General features: G+C 39.1%; 1 protein-coding gene across 2 annotated transcripts in view; it reads right to left on the bottom strand.

Moving 5' to 3' along the window:
* Positions 1 to 1,491: 1,491 nt before the first annotated feature.
* nrip1a (nuclear receptor interacting protein 1a) overlaps positions 1,492 to 21,845 on the bottom strand; it is a 33,961-nt gene continuing 13,607 nt past the window's right edge. Inside the window, exons 2-3 of one of the 2 annotated variants that reach the window (XM_042739710.1) lie at positions 21,582 to 21,642; positions 1,492 to 6,953 (exon numbers count right to left, since the gene is read on the bottom strand). In XM_042739710.1, coding sequence (XP_042595644.1) covers positions 3,380 to 6,604 — 3,225 coding nt within the window. In that variant the 5' untranslated portion in view covers positions 6,605 to 6,953; positions 21,582 to 21,642 and the 3' untranslated portion in view covers positions 1,492 to 3,379. The remainder of the gene's footprint in view (positions 6,954 to 21,581; positions 21,643 to 21,845) is intronic. The other variant, XM_019117292.2, reaches the window with a different exon arrangement.

Below are 21,845 nucleotides of genomic sequence, written 5' to 3'. Positions count from 1 at the left end.
GGCATAACTGGGTCACATGAAATCTCTTTTATGGCTTTTCTGTTTGATCAAACATGGAATATGCATGATCTCCGTCTCTTACACACACACTTTTCCTTGTTATGAATTACAAAATAAGCCACATAATAAAAGAAAATCAGCAAGGACATGATATATATTTCATTGCTAAATTCGTAGTAAAGATGGAACCGCCTCTAGATGCATACATGCATTCTGTAAAGTCCTTTGCTTAAGGTTACAAGGCCTGTTTAAGTGAAGACGTCAGTGATAGGAGCGCACGCATGGGCTGTAAGGGAGCCAAGAAGCCATATTACATATGAGGAGTTCAGAGATCCATTAATCACAGGTATGATTTAGAATTTCCCGCCTAAGCACAAAGGGACATTAACTATCATCAACCAAGCACAGCATACTTTTTATGTATTGTTCCACATCAGCGGATTCATGCCAACTGTGCAACTTTCTTTGATCCATCAAAAATGCACGCAAGCTCTTGTCCAATTACGAGGGAGAGGATCTGTAAAAGAAACTCAGCAGGAATGTGAAGAGTGTCCTCCACTTAATCAGTGGCACCGCTGCTTTACCGACCCTCCCGACAGCACTTTCCAGTTGTTCAGAGGTTTATCATCCCTTCCTTTACAAGCAAAATGATGCCATTTATTATGCTTTTTAACATTCAAAGCACTGTAGACGATGATTTCATCTGTTAGCTTACCCTGAAACTCCAAAAGCATTTTTGATTCACACTCATGTACAACTCAAACCTGCTTTAGCTTTAAATTAATCCCATCAACTCTCACTTCACCCACCCCCTACCCCCTCACTTTAACATAGACACATAAAAGGAGGTGTAGGCCTATATTATATGACCTAGTTTTGGAAGAAAACATAAAAGAAAGCTCATATTCAAAAACAGGCTTGCGTGCTTCTCCCAGCTTTGATTATTAAAACCCCTGTTGCTCTGCTGTCTGTCACCCAAATTTGTCTGCTTGTCATGTTTGAGCTTTTAAAAATTTCAATATTTAGATGCGAGTGAGCAGAAGGTGAGGGAATCGCATTTCTCTCCTCCGTTTCCTGATAAAAGCAACCCTGTAGGCCCGAGGCAGGTTGTTCTTTGTTGCAGAGTGTCCCTTTCTTCCAGAATACCTTTTTACAGGCCACTGATGTGTCTTGATGTTGGCCCCGGTGATGCACAAAGTCATCTCTGTTCTATCACTTCCTCTCACATCTATGTCACAGCGAACGACAGGAATTAAGGTCATGACTCAGGGCACAGCAGATAAAATTTAGTTCAACAGCAAGGTTTAGTCAGCCAAAGAAAAGGTTTCCATGTACAACAAACACACTCTTAACAGATTCCTGCTAACTTCCTTTTTGCATGTAAAATCAGTTTTTGTGCAGCCAGGGGTCAAGCACAGGTCATACGCTACCTGAGACATAAATCAGGACAGTATAGTAAGGGGGAAAAAACATTGCAAGACAAACGACAGGTTTATTCTGGTTTATTATTTCAGAACTTTATTCGAAATCTGTGCAAGTAAACACCCAAATGAAATGTATTTTTAGAAATAATGATACACAATAATACTCAAATGTATCGCAGTTAGCCTGCATCAAAACAATATTTCAAAACCAAAGTCTTTGAAGTGTAAGTGTAATTCATCTTGATGGAACATGATTGTTCAACCTGTTTGGGTTTCTCCTTGTAAAAAATAAAATTGAGTAAAAACAAAATAAATATCTTCATATGCACATTTGTTTCAAAAGTTTAAACATTTTGCCTAGCGGTCTATTTCTCATGACATACAGATCACATTTTTATGTATTGGGCTCCATGACAAAATATATATATATATATGCTTAAGACTTTGAATTTCCCCATGTTCAGTAATACATAAGAACCTTTCTCATGCATCTGCATGCAACAGGCAGCAGTGTACTCTTAAATATCTGACATAACACAAGATATTGCAGAACAGATTATCATAGTTTAATCAGGAAACATGCAAAAGAAGGACAAAAATCATCCTCTAGAATACATATTCACATGGCATTTACTTTGAAGTCTCTTTAAGAAATTTCAAAACTAAAATGCTTTTCATTCATACAAAATAGCTGTCTTTCATAAAGATTATGCTATGTACATAAATATAGTTTATAACGAGTCTTTAAGATTGATGAAAAAACATGTCAAACGTAAGACTGTAAAACATCCCATGAGCAAACATATTTTTGTGGGAATGGCCTTAATACCACAAACATTATTAAACAACCTTTATTAGATCAATGTATTCATTAACATGACAGACAGCTGAGATTGGGCTGATTTGTCTCAAGTCGATGCAACACTCTCTTGCATAATAGAACAAACATCTTATGACATGCTAATACCAAGACCTGTTCATAAAATACACAAATACAAAACATAAGAGCAAAAAGCAGTCATTTGTAGTAACTCTTGTGATTTTCATTCATCATCTTCTAGAGTATTGCAAAAATCCATTTCTGTCTTGACACAGGTAGGCTAAATGCTGAGAATGCAGAATAAAGAATAAAGCACATCACAACATTGTTTTCAATGGGAGAGAGAGAAATTAAAGAGGACACTGATAACATAAAAGTATACACACTTCACATACCATAGATATCTAGATATCATGTTGTAATACTGGTGGATTCATATTCCATATTATCCAATCATGATAACAAATATACAGCTTTAACATTGCTGTTATTTTATCCAAACAATACAGAACCAATGAGAGATGCCTATCCTTTTAAAAGGGCAACCGATTTCATTTATTTGAATTTATAAATACTGACATTTAATGCCTTCCTGGCATAGACAAAGTAACAATATATAGTTATTTCTTCATTTCAGCATGGTAAATTGAAGAATATTCACTAACAACTGCTGAGGCACAATCTGTTTATACAGATTATCATGTGCATCGGTGCATCATAACTCACTGCCTGAGGCCAAAAGTCTACCCATGTGTGGAAAACGGAGTAGGAACTGATATTGTTACAAATACATGAGGGCAAATCTGTCATAGACCTTTTGTAGAAAACTTTCATTTTCTTTGCCCCTTAGAACGTAGGAAAGAAATCAGCCAGAAAGTAGTGCTTATAAATATTTAAATGAACTTTGGTTTCATGGTCTTTTTGTGAACTAAATGACACATAATTCAAGTGAAAAATGTGAGATGCCTCAATAAAAACAAAAGTAGATAAGAAGCAGAGAGAATAAAAAAGAAGCACATTTGTAGTTTAAGCACAGATGCTGATTCACAGTCTCAAAACTAATATTTCTTCAATGACCCGTTTAGCCGTGTTGAGTCACAACTAAGTGTTCCATTGTAATTGTGTTTTTTTTTTTTCAAAGTTCAAAGGCCTCAGTATCATCTGATGACTCATTTTTGACCTTTGCCTGTATTTGTCCCAAACCTACTTCCAAGCCCTCCCCCTCTTTAGCCAGTTGTGCATTGCTCCTCTGAAGCATATAGTACAAAATAGGGTTAGTCTTGGTAAACCGAGGTGAGTCTGGCCCATACTTGTGTGTTTGATCATCTCCATTAACCATCTTTGCAGGGCCCTTCAAATTCTTTGTGGTGCTGTAATCGATTTTTGAACTTGCAGGCTCCTGCTGTGTAACATGGGGAGTTTCTTGCCTGTGACTGCTTGCTTTTTTAGAAGATGGATTGCTGGGACTCAAGCTCTGGTGAAAGTTTTGAATTTCACCTTCATTACATGATTGCTTGATTGTATTCCCATTCAGCACAGTATGTGATGGTGAACTGAATGTACCCCTTGGCTGAGACAATTCCTTCAAGCAGTTGTCTGAAAGAAGCAGCTGCTTTAGAACATTGAAACTTCGGTTTTCGTTAGACTCATAAGGTGGAAACCTAGCTGGTGGACTGTCAGCCTCTGGGGGGCTTGATGGGTCTCTGGCCTCTCTTGTCTCTAGATCTCTGGCGGCAAAACAACCACTATTGTCTTCGTTCATGCTACCAAAATGTTCCAAATCCCTGTTATGCAGAGTTGAGGAGTTATGATATTCTAGTTCTATTGAAAATTTCCGCTTCTTTGGGATTGTTGGTCCCTGGGTTTCAACTGATTCTTCTTTGACACAACTCTTGTTTAGGTTTTCTACTTTGTTTGGCTGTAGGGTTTTGTTGGGTCGTTTCTTTAGGAGATGACAGAGAAGACCATCTCTGGTGGGAGCCTCTGGGGACAATGGTTCTTGTTTGATGCTTTCATGAGAATGATAACTGGTGCTTTTTCTAGGCTCATGTACTGATATTTTGTTATAGTCATGCATATGACCCTCTTCAACAGGCTCAGTTTTAATTGTAATATCCAAAGGAGGACCATTTGGTTGGCCAGTTGCCTGATATGTTGGTTTTTCCACAGAACTATTTTTACTATGTTCTCGTTTTCGTTTACTGCCTACCTTTTCTTTCTGAGGTGCATTGCCCAAAAGAAGTTGTAGAACTGTACGTCTTTCAAGCAGATTCTCAATCTCGGAGACATGCTGTGTTGCTTCGGGCACAGCTGAAGTTTTTGCTTTGGCCTCTTCCCACAGTGTGTTATTTCTCTGAATTGGTGCAGTGAGTCTCTCAAGTAAAGTTGGAGGATGGTTAACTTTCAGCTCTTGGGTCATGAGTTTGATAGGGGGTAAAGGTGCCAGTACTGGAGGAGAAATGTCATGGTTTTGTTTTCCACTCTGAGCTAAATTCTGTAACAATTTACTAGCACTAAAAGCAGGTTCTTTTACTCTTACATCACTTGCAGGTTGTTTTGCTTTACAAAGATCCAATGGGACAGACTGAGAATGGGGAGACCCATAAAGTGTATAAGGAGATGCACTGCTGTCAGAGTCTCTGCTTTGGGAGAAAGTTGGCAAGAGTTTGGGACTTCTACAACTCAATCCACAGTGTCCACTAAGGTCACTTATGTCCTTACACCTAACTGTACTGAAAACACTCTGGCTACTTGTAGATGCACTAGTGACCTTAGGGATTACAGTTTGCAGCAAATCTGGATTATCCAGACCTTTGTTTACTCTCTCATTGTTTTTGTGATCCAAGAGCAACTGTAATAGAGTGACCTTGTGATGAGGTTTCATCTCTGAACAGGTGTCCACCTCCCCGTGATCTGAGGAAACTTTGACAGGTGGACTCTCAGGCTTCCACCTGTTTAACGAAGACTCTGGGACTCTGTCCAGTACAGGTGAGGATGAAGTAGATACTGGTGTTTGTACATTTGTTCTGTTCTTCAGAGAAAGGTCAATAGGAGAGCAACTAGAGTAAGTGCTCTCAGCATCGCTGCTGTCTTTTGTAAGACTGCTGTCAGGGTTTGAGTGCTCGCTGTCTGAAAAAAGTGGAGAGGCCAGAGTGCCAAAGGTACTGAGGTCGTCTTTCAGGTGACCTTGTCCATTAATTCGCTGTGAGGTGTTGTGACTGTTGAGAAGCTGAAGTAGAAGACTGCTGCAGTTCTGTGATGGTCTGCCTTGTTTCTCAAAAGGTCGACGCTCTCTAAAGGGTTGTCCTGTGCGCATGGAACCTTCTGTCCTTCTTTGTCCTGAGCTCAGGCTTGGACTTTGTCGACTGGAGCTGGTTGACATTTGTGAAGGTATTCCATTCTTGGTGTGTAAGAGACTTAGTCCATGAGTCTGGCCTGAAGTTGTAGGTTGTTTATCTTGTGTCTGCTGTGTGGCCATGGCGGATAGTCTTTCACTGGCTGATCGTCCAGAGAGTTGGGCTTTTAGGGCATGTTCTCGAGAGTACTGTTGCAGGTGGGCCTCACTGGAGAGCAACAGAGCCAGTTGACTACAGGCCACACTTGGTTTGGGCGATGGAGCAGGGCTTGATCTGATATTTACCAGGTTTGCCACAGCTTTTAGGCGCTCAGTACAAGATAGAGACTCAGGAGATGGGGAGATAGAACTGTTCTGCAGTGCTTTAGGAGATTCTGAAAAACTTTCCTGGCTAGACCGTCGACGTTGATAAGGCACACTGTTACTGTGATTCTGCATTTTGCTCTTGCTCACTAACCCTTTGAGGTGGCTCGAGGCTGGTCTGTGGCAAGGCACATCTGCCCTGTCTTCTTGTGCAGGCTTGCTTATCTGGCAGGGGACATCCGGTGGCCTCAAGCCTTGGATAATCTGCTGTGGTAGGGTCACGTTTTGAAGTCGAGAACTGAAAGACTGCAGCAAACTAGCTAGAAGTGTACTCTCTCCTTTATCCTGGGAGGTACCGTTCTGGCTACTGTGGTGGTTTTCACTTTGCCCATTGAGTGCAACGGCGGGTGCTGACCTCCGTTGAGTCTCACTCTCCGTCCAGGCCTCTGAGTTGAGGAGACGAGCTTTTCTGAGGTGCTGTGAGGCTCCACAGTGGGAATTTGTTCGGTTCTGCACCTGTCGAGTGTCATGACTAGGCTGTGCATGCCCTGTCCCGTCCTTATTCCTCTGCTCTTGGCTTCCACTCTGTGTTGCCTCCGCACCCTGTCCTCCTGCTACCTGATGCATTAGTAAGCCTTCCAGATATGTTAATACAGCAGAATCCTGGTGTGTTTCAGGGCCAGGCTCTTCCCCATGAGTCATGTTCAATACTACAGTCCCTTGTATGGTTAGCCACCACAATAGAAGGAAAATTGTTCTGTTACGTTCTGCCAAGAGACCTTACAGTTTTTAGCTTCCAAACCTTGTTTTTTTAGGTAAATGAAAGGTATGATGAAGATTCACAGCCATTCCCCCAAAAAGGAGGCAAGAGCTAAGCATGAATGTCGTTTAAAATCATGTTTGCCATTGTTAAGATAAGTACAGGATCGTAATGCTGTCAAGTCTTGTGGGATTCCATGGCACTGGATTTGTACTTCAAAGCTCCAGGGTTGTGAGTGAAATCACTGCTTACATCCAGCAATTCTGTCCACAAGGTCAGCTGGTGATGGTCCTGCACATGAGAGAGAAACACGAATTATTATGAAAATGATTAGCTAGATAATGCATAGCACACATTACTGTATTCAACAAAGCAAATTCAGCTAATCTTTAACATGTAGTTTAACATTTCCTATGTTGATCAATTTAAGGGGAAAAAGATATTATAAACAAGTAAAGTGTTTCTGTCTTTGATCCTTGAATTTTTAAAGACTAGACATCAGGTTATTTACAATGATAAATCAAAATGTTGTGTTAGCAAGCAAGGCCAAAAAGTGCCAAAAGTTATGACCTAAAGATGGATCCCACTTATATACTGAAAGGGATTCTATCAAGACTCTTTCTGTACCATCATAGCAACAACCATCTTCCTAAGGTTTTTCTTCTCTTCTCCGGAATCTTAAGCAGTAGGAATTAGCTTGCTAAATCTCATTAAAACTGAATACACAGGGCTTTAAAGACTACTTGATTGATTTGACAGATATTAGGTAAAAAAATAAAAATAAAGCACAGTATCCTGAAGAGGATTAAATGTTTTGACAGAACTCTTGCCAAGTTAGACCCACAAAACTGTCAATTGAGGACTCAATTCTTTGTAAGACAACCACAGAAAGCTAACAGGTATTTGGAAGTTTTTTCCTAATTATCTTTAATGACGGACAGGTTCAGAAATTGAACAGGGCTCAGAGCAAAAATGGAGCAAAAGTGACGAAAATGGCCCATTTATTATTAAACAGTATTTCTGTTTTATGTTATCTTACATTTGATCAATTTTATATTAAATCCAGTATGTTATATATGAACTGATATATTTAATCAGTGCGCAAAAAGTTCATTTCGGACAATTTCTGACAAACATTTACTCAGCCTAGACGTTGCTGGCTGGTTTGATAGACATAGGTATCTCTCTCTCACCCTCTCTGCAGTCAGTGTCAGTGCCTGGAGAATGAACGCCCACATGATGCAGCCTAGTCGTTCACTTCTATGTTACCGTAGTTGCTCTCACTACATTATCTCAAAATATACCACCTCTGGATCACACAGTGCCACTGGCTCTGCAGACTGACACATTTATTGTGCATATGTACAAGCCTGCTAAACACTATACTCACAACACAACTCAAGCCTCTTGGTGCAGCACTACCAATGTCACAACAAAGTCTGCACTTCATAGGAAAACGAAAACATAATGAGATTGTAAGTACTTAATCATGGAATACACACAAGGCTGACCTTGTCAGTGCTCTATGGTCAATGTGAAGGTCAATGACTATGGTTGATTTGTTCTGCTCATAATTGGCACCTCTGGTTGTTCTACTTTGCTGGGGCTGACAGGGGGTGGACAGTACGGTATGACCTTATCAACATATAGGTCACAGGGGTGTGAGAGTGACAGGCCTGAGAAACTCCTATGCCACTACACAATCAAAATAGCTCTAATCTGGATATTATCTCTAAAGACAAATCATTATAGAACAGACTTCTAAACATTAATGGAACTTCAAAATAAAATAAAATAAAATAAAATGCATGCCTATTGCCTAACCCTACTGAATCTAAGTATATTTCAGCTCTAATGTATGGATGTTATGATAACGATATAGTATAATGATATTTGTCAATGAAATAGTTGGGGAATTTCATAAAAATTGTTTGGAAGCTGAATCTGACTGTGAAAATGTAAGTTTTGTCTGACAAAGCATTATATAAAATGTGTCAAATAGTGGGAGAAGGTAATTGATTTGGGCCAACAACAACAACACTTCATTCTATACTTCTGTCAATAGGCCACTGTAGCTTGTTGTCCTAATCCAATGAAAAGAGGAAACACAATACTGACAACACCTTCACCCTGTTAAACAGATAAACAATTACTTTAACACACTTATCTGATCTCTTAAGAGATATTCAATATCTGACATAAGAAAAGAAAAAAATCTTTAAAGAAATCAGCCGTTTTAATAATGTATTCGGTAAAAACTTTCAAATCAAAGCTTTGCAAGTATGAAAAAGCTATGATTTTCTGGCAGCTATGAGCTTCAGAATAACTGTGAGAAGTGATTGTAGTAGCCTATTTTTGACAAAAACCCTTTTATATAGGAGTCTGTTCACTCAGTTCTTTTCAGGGTTTTTCGTCACAATATTATCTCCATCAGTGCAGGGCAACACGGCTCCTGAATGAGTTACCTGAGAAATAAAAATCCCTGTAAAACGACTGGCTTGATATAAATGGAGAGGATCTGATATCTGGACTGGATCCCTCATTTCTCAACTGCAAGGCTGGAAGATTAATTGACCCCCCCAAAAAATACCAGATCATAAATTACATCCACCGTCCAGAAACTGTAATCCATTTAGGCTATTTAAAATGCATGATGAGGCAAAAGGAGCAAAACCTGCTCCATGCCCTGTTTGAAGTCAAGGTCACTCACTCCGCGGGGGCCGTTTGAGTTGATGCAACAGCTGGCGTCCATACAAAGCATTAGGTCCTAATAAAAAGCGACAAAGCTGCCCTTGCATTGTGCGTTCATACCCACCGTCTAGCTCTCAAAATAAAAAAAGAATTTTGGACATAGTTGTGCCACTGCAACTGCTAAGTTGTTGTTATCCTTTGGTTGCACACGTAGGCAACAAAAGCCTGTGGACCTACAACAACACATTCCTAAGATAGCGTTGGGTGACTCAGTCAATTAGGGCCATGCACCATTCAAACTAGGTCACTGTGACCTACTTCCAAACAAGCATTATGGGCATCATGCATTGACATTTCCCAGCTGGGGCACACCCCTTTAGTTAGGGCTTTGCCAAGTGCAATCTCTGACTTAGTAAAAGCATGAGTCTGACCTACATTATGATGACCCTAAGATGAGTTAGAAGAAAGGAACCCTTTCCCAAGTGGACATCAGAAATATATATGGGGGGCCCCTGCGTGTACTGTCACAAGACTCCAAGCATAATTCCAGGGTCTTGCCACAAGTAATAGTCTTGACCTTAGACTTGTAGATTTATGATGGCAGCGTAATGTTAACTGGAACACTTTGAAAAGACCAAGTGTGTTCATATGCAGCTACAGAATAACATGCATCTTTGTCGGTTCAGCTAAAAAAACAAATGACATACTGAAGTGATACTGAGAGTGCTAAAGCTCATCAAGGAAAAAAAATTAATTACTGCCCACAACCAGGAAATATATTTGTACTCCTAATTGACTGTGGTAAATGGCAGAGTTTCCAGGATTGGAAATGACTTGGGGAACGTGAGCATGGGAATCAGTCCGTGCCCAAAAAAACAGATCATGAAAATGCCAGAAGTATTTCACCACGTTAAGTACTTGAGTGGAAGTTTTTGGTTTGTGAACTTGGACACAACCTTCAGAAAACAAGTGCTGTGACCTTTTTTAGGCTCCACACAGGGAAAAAAAAGAATTTGCATTAGAATACTTTCTGTGAGAAAGAAGCTGCTAGAAATTAATAGTTATACAACAAGAGCCCATGGCTCTTTAAAAAAGTCACCCTTCGCCCTAACTCAAGAGATCATGTTTATCAGGATCATAGTTTATGCCAGTCATTATGTAAACAGCTCTGACCAAGTATAGCACATCGCCTGCCAGTAATGCAACGTGCAACTGTACTTGCAAAACCAAACACAAAAAGTGCATGACAAAATAAACAGAAGTCACAGTCTAAAGTGCAATATACCATTGTTCTGATAGTCCAAATTGAGGGGGAAGCAATGAACACTTTTATTATTCATAAAACAAATAAACATGCACTGCACCATTGCCTTAAGGGTCAAATGAAGGGTCAGTATGTGCGTCATAACCCTCACGTCATTTGCTCGAGTCTTTAGAGATAACTCAGCAACATCCTCATCCAAAAAAGACAAGCTTCCACTTTTTCCAGGATGTGAGATCATTATAAGTTACTGGCAATATATGGTACATGTCACGCACAATGAGCCTAGGCCAGTGGATCTCAGCCATTTGACCCCACTGTCCACAACAATATTCAAATGCCCCATGACTTTTCCAGATGTTCATGATTTCCTGGATGAGAATTTAAGAATAAGGATTACAAAAAGGTAAAAAAAAAAAAAAAAAAAAAAAAAAAAAAAACCCTCACAGAATAACTGAAACTTTACAACTTGTATTGGATTTTACATAAATATTTAAAGAGTTGCCAGAGGCTTAATGGGGATTATGTTAAAGTCATGCGACCGTGGTGTAGTTTGTTTGCTAACTTCATCTTTTTACTTCCGGCGACTGTATTTAGGCTTCAAAATTCATAAACTTTGTGGTCAGAAGATGAACAAGAACAATGTGATCTTGATGAACAAGTTGAGTAAGCATCTCAAACCTTTGTTGGTCACAGATCTTATTTTCTGCAATAATCCAAAAGTCAAAAAAAAAAAATCCAATTGTTCAAGGGAACCAACAACTTTTAGGTTGGCCTTCAGAAATACGTAATCCCTGCAGAAACTGCTATATCTTTATGTAAAACATTTTAAATAAGGGAAAAAACACAATGCACCAAGTTAAATTTCAACAACCTAAACCTGCCGAAACATGTCAAACCATTCAGACAAATCAGAAAGTAATCAGACTTATTCACAACTTCAGAAAGCACAAATTCACAATGGTCCCGGCAATTTGGAGGAGATATTTCTGCCATGCCCACACTGATATACAATATACGATCTTGCCTTCTTACGGAGCTGTGACACCAAGAGCAGGTACAGTGTAGTAATCAATTTGCTCTGCAGGCTGTAAGGCTCTGTCTGAATACTAATACACCTCAACAACATCTTGCCCCTCTTTTCTCTCTCCTTCTGTCTCTCTCTTCTTCTTTCTTTGGGGTTGGCAACCCTCAGTGCCCTAGCCCTGACCAGAGAAGGAGGGGGGCAGCAGCTTGTCCTCTAGGCAGATAACCAAGGCCAATAATCAAGTGTGTGAGCACACGGGTGGGGGATTAGACGCTTGCACTGAGCAACTCAACTCTGAAAGCAGCTAAGTGCGTGCACAACAAAGTCGCCATTAAACCTGTAGTAACCCCGTGGCTGGTCTCTCTCACTCTTTTTCTCGCCCACACACTCTTATGTGTGCCGCAACTACACCGTCAGTGCTCAGTCACACAAAACAGACTCAAACACATACACAGGCGTAGCCTCTTTTTATGCACCCTCACGTACTTTCGCGTACACACAGAGAGGCACACGCCCACAGACGGCCCACTCTCTGCTGAATAGGGATAATTCATCATATTTTACAACTGACGGCTTTCTACCTCAGCTGAGTGATATTGCATCCTGGCAGCGTGACAGGAACAAGGCTCCGCCAGCCATTCTGACAGCCTGCATTTTGTGTCTTAGAAGATGCTCTGCCCTGTCGCCGCACACTTGCTTTTATAGTGCAAGAGTATGTGTGTGTGTGTATGTGGGTGAAGTGGAGCATAGACTGGTCATGGCTTCATGACTACTACAGTCAGCTAAGAAAGCTATGCCAAGCTGAAATGCTTCAGCAGACAAGTGCTTTACAGCTTGAACTTTCCTTGTACCGGTTAGTGATAGAATTTCTTATTTTTCCCCCCTCCTCTTTATTAACGGAGAAAGTCTAACCATGGCTTTCCAATGTGTGCAGTAAATGATCTGGAGAAAAAAAGGGCTCATTTGGATCATTAGTCTGTTGCACATATGCTGTGAAATTCTGAAGGTGCTGGCATTAAGAAAAATACAGTCATTAGCCTAGTGCCTTTAAAGGGGTCATATGATGTTGCTAAAAAAAAACATTATTTGGTGTATTTGGTGTAATGAAATGTGTTTATGCGGTTTAAGGTTCAAAAAACACATTATTTTCCACATACTGTACATTATTGTTTCTCCTCTATGCCCCACCTTTCTGAAACATGTCAATTTTTACAAAGGTCATCGGTCTGAAAAGCTAGGTGTGCTCTGATTGGCCAGCATGTTATCCAGTATGTTGTGATTGGCCGAATGCTTCAAGTGTGTAACGGAAATATTATGTCCCTTGTCATGCTGTGATGCGTGTCCCGGTCAGAACACCAGCGCGAAAAGACAAAAACAATAAAACCCATTACAAACAAGCTATTTGTTGCATCCAGTGAGGACATAATTACGGATTATAATGACTTATACATTACAAACACATTGTCTCAACAACATTGCACCGGTGGCAAAGGGGAGAATCAAAGTTACACCTTTCTTTGCGTGAACATTTGGCATGGTACTCAACACTGCTCATTGCGTTTGAATCATCGGTGGCAAAGGGGGCCGTGAGTCAAAACACACCTTTCTCTTCTCTCTCAGGATCAGAAACAGTTCCATCCGCGTGTATGCAACTCTGAAATCCCAAATACATCAACTACGCTAGCCGTGACGTTTTAAGCCAAACAAAGTATTTTCGCTTTCACAACGAAACATTGAGCCATTTTAGGAGGGTGCACCGGTGGCAAAGGGGAGAACTTTTTATTAAGACCTTTCTTTGGGTTTGAGACTTTGGTCTTTGCAACTTTAGGCAAATCTTATCTATTCACGAACATGCTTGCAACACTCCAAGCGTGTTAAATGACCACTTTAGGAGGGTGTGTCATAGTCTAAACCTTTATTAAGAATATCTCTTTTGGTTTGATACTTTGGTCTTTGCAACTAGGGATGTATCTATTACCAATTGTAACATTAAATATAGAAATATACTTGAAATCGCATCATATATATAGAAATACCAGAGCTGTTTTGAGTTTATACACGCTAGCAACTAGCATGTACAAATACCAATATATATAGATAGATATATAGATATATATATATATAGATAGATATATATATATATATATAGATAGATATATAGATATTTTATAAGATATATATATATAGATAGATATAGATGATAGATAGATAGATAGATATCTCCGCCCCAAAGATACACCATTGGTTTAGCTAATGTTGCTGTGTTGAGGGGGTCTGGATGCTCAGTTAAACAGGTCTAGTACCACAAATCCTTTTCTTTCTGTCCTTTTTTTTTATTACATTTTTTGAACTACAAATGGCTTACTAGTAGTTTTATTAAAGTAGGACTGTCACTCAACTTTAAATGCTAAATAACCTATGCCAACATACATATGTAACAGGCACAAATCAATTTTAATCTATAACAGCATTAGAATGTTTAAGTATTAGAAATATTAAAAATCTATTTAATATATCTGTCTGCTGTATATAATTATATACCCAACCCAGGAGACCATTATGAGCATAATGAGCATCATTACAATTCCAGCAGAAGAAAAATTACATGTAAATGAGAGCAAGAAAATGAAAAAAAATATCACTGCCTCTCCTTCTGATGTTTTCGATCAGTTTGAGAGCTGGGGATTAAAGCAAAAGCTACGGTGTATCCGTGCAAGTGTTTTTGAGGATGCTGTGCCACCGGTCTACCCTTGACACACTGACATCAAGCTACTGTCATGTGACACTCTGTCATTGGCCACCTGGCAGATCCTCCACCTTCTCACGACCTCATCCTTCAGTGACCTGAGGCTCTGGGCCCGGGCCCGGCCCGTCAGGCCCCTCCCTCTGCTCCCCCTGCTGCGGGAAGGTCAAACAGGTCATTGTGTCCTCATCTGTAATCCGCTGCCATTCGTCAGCAGTCGAGGCCAGAGGAGGCAGCCTCGCTACGAGGGGAGAATGCCCAATTAGGCAGCTGTCACACAAAGCAGAGGCTGCAGAAAGAGAGTGAGAGAGGAGAGGGAGAACGAGAGGGGGAGGCCGGGGGAAAAATCATCCCCTCCTGTTTGTGGAGAGGACAAGCAGCTGCGGGTGCCAATTACAGTGATATGTTAACCATTTCCACCCTAGAGCAGAGGGAGAGGGAAACGAGGCTCTCTAACCCTTGCTTTGTCTCCCGGTGGAATTCCTCTAGTGGGGTCTATGTTTACAACCGCCGTCACATTCGGATGAAGAACTTGACTCAAATTATAGCACCTCAATTGTTAATAGTGCTGAGCTGGAAACACATCCCTGTTTGTCTATTGCATTTGTGCATTTGCATCCCTCTCTGTTAATGAAACAGCAATGCATTTTGCAGTAGTGCAGAGAGGTACTGCTAGACATCTAGACAATGAAGACAAAGCTGTCAATCAAAGTGTCATTCCCATTCAAACTCAAGCCAAGTGGATTTTCGACACAACCACTCAAGCTCAACCTTGCTCAAATCTAGTATACTAGTAAAAGAGTTTTCCTCATGTTTTTCCATACAGCGAAAATGAATAATGTTCAAGTGTAGATGCCATTTAAAAAAATTACAGGTAAAAAATTACAAAAGGTTACAGGTAAAGTCTACATTTCATAACATAGCCAAAAAATTTATAAAAAACAATTCCACACAATTGAAAAACATATAAATGACCATGAATTTAATGGTAAAATACTGTAAAAATGCTACAGTAAAAACCTATTAATTGGTTAACAATAAGTTCCCCTACTATTTACGGTGAAAAACAGTAGTATATTTTTGGAAGTGAAAAAGAATGAATAATTTGCAGTGAATAACCGTAAATTGACATTCCCAGAATTCCCTGCGTTACATTTCAAATTTGATGTTTTTTTGTTGAAATAGTTTTTTTCTTATCAGTTGTGTACTAGAGGGTGACACGGGAGTGGATTTTCAAATCTCTCCCATCCCAATCCCGTAAAAAAAAAAAAAAAAAAAACAAAAAAAAAAAAAAAAAACCTGTCCCGTCCCAATCCCATGAAAAAACTGTGGGAAAATCCCGTCCCGTCCCAATCCAGGAAGAATGACTCCAGTTCCCTCTCACTCCTGTTTTGTATTTTTAAAAAAAAAAACTACAGTACAGATCACAGCAAAAAAAAAAAAAAAGTACAGTACAGATCACAGCATGCCCACTTTAGTTGAATAAAAATCCAAAATGTAGTTTTTTTTCTTATTTTATTGAACTGAAAGCCATCTTAAACAATGCATATTGTGCACTGCACACACATTAAATTTCAGGTAAATCATCCATGCTAACACACACGTTTTCTATTTTAATTTTTTTTCATTTGGAAGTAGACATTTCACTCTCTATAGATTTATTTTTCATTCACAGAGTTTCGAAGTTTCTCGCTCAAGTTCACATGACCGAGACTGCAGAAAGCGCATCTTGTTTGCTTTAATTATTTTACAGAAGCGCAATGTTTCGTTGTTATTCCGAGTGCACACAAATAAACGTAGTGTCTTTTATGGATTCAAAAGATTTATTACTGTTATCTGTATGACCACAAATTACAGAGTATTTTAAGAGCAAGTGAGAGCACCGGTGCCTCTATCTGTCATGCTGTGAGTGCGCTGCTGTTGCGCTTCCACACACACTTCAATAGCACATATTTCTGTAGGTTAACATTAGATTGAGTGGCCATGTAAAGTTGTTACTACATACATCTTTTAGATGAAAAGCTATATTTGTGGTTAATGAATGATAGGTGGGCTTTTGGAAGTCCTGCCCAATGTAGGCTACTGTATTACCACATAGACCAGCCATTAACAATCTCCGTCACATGTACGTCATTCACTTAACCAGCCACACCAAAGCAAACAGGAGGAGAGCATAAGGAGACAGGGCAAGGCTATATTTGTGTATAAAGTTGGGGATCAAAGTGTTATTACGATTCCCGGTCCTGCCCACTCCCGCTGACATTTTTTTCTGTCCCGTCCCAATCCCGTGATTAATAGTGATTTTGTTTCCATTCCCACAGGATTCCCGCGACCCGCAGGAGTCCTGAAAAAATGTCAGCCTCTATTGTGTACATTACAGTTGTATGTTACATCTAATGTTGTTAAATTAATGAATGACACTGTGCACCCTATATATGTTAGTGTTTAAAGCTGCTTGAGATGGGCTTTGTTTCATCATGTGACTCTCATCACTACCTGCTTTTGGTGGTTATCAGTGTATTCCAAAGGTTTCGGTACTTCCATAAGTTGGTACATTAAAAATATTGGTTAATGAAATTACGGTATTTAAATGTAAATTTACGTTAAATCTGTAAAACCTAAAATATTGTTATCCTTGTGTGCCAACATATAGCACCTTTGTGCTCAGGGCGTCCCGAGTTCGAATCCTGGTTTGTGGGCCTTTCCCAATCCCTCCCCCCTCTCTCTTTCCCACTTTGCTTACTGTCACTACTATACTGTCCTATCAAAATAAACGCGAAAAATATTTGCTTCATATTTTTCACTGTAAAATTCTGGCAACCACAGCTACCTATTTTTTACCGTAACTTTTACAGATTTTTTTTTGCTAGGTGAAAATAAATGCAACCTTGTACATAAAACTGTCAACTATTTTGATTACTGTAATTACTGAAAAGACCCCAACTTTTATTGTGAATTCCCATGAGGGGTCAGCACTTAATTGGGTGGTATAACTACGCATTGAAACCCTCAGAAAGGTTATGCTGCCAAAAAAAGAGATAACCCAAACTTAAACGCAAAAAGAGATAACAGCTGCAAGCACAGCCTTTGTCAAGTTGAAGAGACCAAAGGGGACCATTTTCTTATCCTGCAACTCGCTCACAGACCTCAGGTTCCTCTTTTCTCTACTGTCACAATCTCCTGTTTCACATGCCCCAGAAAGAGCAGGAAAGTACAGTTACCGAATGCTACAAGTTTAATCAGAGATGAATGAGGCGCTGGAAGGGAGAAGGAGCTGACTCGAGGCTGAATAATCGCTCCTTTTCTTAATTAAATGATTGAAGAAAAGCCAGCACATTAAAAGGAAGACAGAGCCTGGGTCCCCTGCCTTTTCCCTAGATGAGAGAGAAGTTATTAACAGTAAAGTCTCTGCAGTCATCAGAGCCAAACGCATGAGTCTAGAGGAAGGGGCAGAGAGTTTTCAAGGATGTGACCGGACAAAGACAACTGTTAACTTAAGAAAAGGTACACAAGGCGAATCCTTATATGACCAAAACTGCAGATTTATTGCAAAGGTTCAAAACGATTAAATTCAGTATTTAACCAGTACAGTGAAACAATGTACCACTGCTGTAGTATTTCTGATCTAAACAATTAATTTAAAACTGTATGTTTCATTTAAAGGTATGTCAACAAACCATGTTATATACCACTAGATGGGAAGTTGATCCCTACAGGCATTTCCATATTTCATGAGATTTAAGTCATATTTCCAGAGATCCAGGGGCTTATCAAATATAGGTCTTGTTATAGGGAATTCTGTGAGGACTACAAGTTGACACTGCAGTAAAACTGGATGTAATGTAGATGTCTTGACAACTTACATAAGCAGGTTTCTTCCCTTTTTGTGTCATGTAGGTGCCATGAATAATACACTACCAACCATCTGCTAAATTTAAAAACTTCCTGCTAGCTTTCTTCAAGACATTCCTCATGCAATAATATCAAACAGTAATACATTTGTGTAAATCGCCATAATATTACAATGTCAGTGCAAGCGAAACACATATATATGATGTTAAACTTTTTTAAAAAGTCATTTATTCCTGTGATGGCAAAGATGAATATTCAGCGGTCATTACCTCAGTCTTCAGTAATCCAATATGCCGATTTTTTTTTTATTATTATTATCAATGTTGAAAACAGTTGTGCTGATTAATATTTGTGTGCAAAATATTATGTATTATTTTGGACATTGACGAATAGAAAGGTCAAAAGAACAGCATCTACTACAAAAACAAAAGCATGTCAATTTAATCAATGTAGCTGAATAAATGTATTCATTTCTTACAAAAATCACTGATCCCCAAACTTGTGAATGGTAGTTATATGTTTTATTTAATAAATAAAAAAAAATTATATATATATATAAGCTCAATGGGTTTGTGCCAAATAAATTGCAAAATAGTAATAATAATATCATCCAACATTTTAATTAAATGGTATTGCCCACTTACATGCAAATCGGTTTAGCTACTTTTACTTATTAGCTTGTAATAACCAACTAATTTAAGAACAACATGACTGTAGTTGCAATTTCACAGTAACTACCCAACACTATACCCTGGTATTCTTTAAAGTGCTTTGGAGTACTATAGAAATACAATGGTATATGAATATGATTCATACAGTATACTGTATATCAAAGTACCACAGTACCATCATAAAGCAGAGATATTTTTTCTGATCGTCATGGTAACCCAGCATCTAAAAAGCGCAGCGGCTACCCACAGAGCAGCTAGCGGTAGGCCTCCACCACACATGGGCTTTTTATGTACCTCCAACTGTCCCTCCTGTGTTCCTGGCCTGCGCTCTGTACTACGGCCCACTCCCAAAAGAGCTGACAGTACACTTTCCATCGGTTTGACTTAAATAATAATAAGCACTTTTGAAGGACTTGAAAAAGACAAAAGTAATGAACAACTCAGGAGAGGCAATCGCTGTCCTGACACAGACGGATGGACATGGCGAAGCCTGTCAGTCCTACAGTTGCTAATTAGCAGAAATGAAGTTGGATTAAAAACTTAATGGGGGGGGTGATAACAGTGCAAGACGCAAAGCTAAACGAGTCAGCAATCCTTTGACAGGCTGTCTCTTTAAAAGCAATGTTTACACAGTTGTTCTCTCTCCCTCTATCCTCTTGTCCTATTTTCTGTTTTGTTATTTATTAATGAGTGTCAAACAGTAGCAGAAACAGTTTCAAATGATAGCATGGCCTTGCTCATGTCTGCCACCAATCCATGTTCTGCTGGTATCTTTGGGTTATAGTGACTAACTAGTCATCCATCTGACTAATCGATTAGCATTTATCCTTTATTTTGTTTTTTTACAATGGCACCACAAATGGGACACAACCTTCTTGAGAGGAGTTTTAAAGTGCTAATGTGTGCTTTGCTTTAGTGTGCTAATAATCAGGGGTGTAGAAATTATCTGAAAAGTGGTGGGAATATAATATAAACACTGGGCTTGCTTCATGAATATTAATTAGGTGGCAAAGATTGCTAAGTTATCCTAACACATTTTCTGAAAGGCAATTACGTTGGTGCTAGCCATGATATGATTACCATTTACCATTTGCGTATTTTTGTTTAATCCACTGCCAGCTCCACTGGCTGCCAGAAGCTTCTACTTGTTTTTCTTCAAGACATTGTTTAATGTGAGCGGCTACAGCAGTCTTCAGTGTCACATGATCCTTCAGAAATCATTCTAATATGCTGATTTGTTGCTCAAACATTTCTTATCAACGTTGAAAACAGCTGTGCTGATTAAATGTTTGTATTTGTATGCAAATATGTTCACATTAAACAACGTTTAACGTGAATGGCTACAATTTTTTCTTTGCACAATGCCCAAGCAAAATCTAACTGTTAAAATTATTATTTTCTAAAAGTCTCCAATTCATTGTTAAATCATTGTTATCATTAACTAAAACTCTTAAAAATTGTTATCGGAGTTGGAATAATGCAGAAATAAAATAAATCATAAATATTAAACTAAATAATAATTTAAAAAAAAAACGTTAAAAACCTTTTAAAAATCTGAAACTGAAAAATAAAGTTAAATAGTAGAAATATTTAAAAATACATATTATGAAGTCACATAACAAAATGACAAACTAAAATAAAATGAAAACTGAAAATACAAAAATAAAAGCTAAAATATCAATTATATTAGTACTTACAATTATATTACAATTACACTGGTTGATCTACGTACACATAAAGTCCCTTAAAGGGATAGTTTACCCAAAATTGAAAATTCAAAACCCATAATACCTTTGTTTATCTTCGGAACACAAATTAAGATATTTTGTGAGTTTGAACTGACATGAGGGTGAGTAATTACTAACAGAATTGTTATTTTTTGAACCACTGAGTACATTACTAACAATGTCTTTACTACCTTTCTGGGCCTTGAGCTTGTCAGTTGTGTTGCTGTCCGCAGGTGAGAAAGCTCTCAGATTTCATCAAAAATACCTTAATTTGCGGCTAATTAATACAAATCTTTACTCTGACTAGTCCACTATGAAAAAATTGTTATTTTTGAGTGAACTATCCCTTTAAGAAAAGCATGTAGTGAACATGCTAATTAATACAAATCTTTACTCTGACTAGTCCACTATGAAAAAATTGCAATTTCTCCCATCTCTATTTTGGGTAAAATATCAATATATCATCTGTGACATTGTATGTACATCACAATAGCATCCGTTTAGCAGAGAATGTAAGCGTATGTCATCTCAATATCCTGAGTGCTCAGCACTGATCACATAAAAGAACTATAAAGGCTTGAAACAGCACAGAATTTAAAGGTGCATTAATTTCGGCGCAGAGTTTGAGATAACTCATACTTAAGTCAAATAAAACCCCCTGACGTGACAAACGGTCCTACTGAGAGGCAGCCAGAGAACAGCATGTCTCAAGTTGTCGGCAAATGGGAGAGATGAGTAAAAACGGCTGAGCAAATGAGGCCCTGGCTGCGCTCACACAGAGCAAAGTGAACTGTTTACTCAGAGCACACAGGGGAAGATGACTTTTACTGCAACCCCATCCTCGCTCTTTCCCTTCCCCCACTTGCTCTCTCAGTAACACACACTCTTCCTCTCTCTCTCTCTCACTGTCTGTACTGAGTGAATGTCAGAGGGTGAGTGTGCGTGACCTTGTGTCACGTCAGAAGCACAGCGAGGGTCGTGCTGCCTGCAGGCGTCCTTGAACTGCATCTGCAAGACAAAAAAAAAAAAACCTTCACGGTACCCTGATAGATATCTCAAATATCCTGGCTTTCTCTAACGGCCGCCTGTGCTATCAGTCCCTGTGATGAAAAATTTCATAGAGCCCGTGTACCTCTAACCTCACACCACAGAGGAATCGCAGAGTTATCTGCTTGTCTAGCCAAAGATACGATTTGCAATATGAAGGCAGT

This window comes from Cyprinus carpio, chromosome B15 (assembly GCF_018340385.1).
Source record: "Cyprinus carpio isolate SPL01 chromosome B15, ASM1834038v1, whole genome shotgun sequence".
NCBI classification, from domain to species: Eukaryota; Metazoa; Chordata; class Actinopteri; order Cypriniformes; family Cyprinidae; genus Cyprinus; species Cyprinus carpio.
This window is presented reverse-complemented; position numbering and strand designations above follow the sequence as displayed.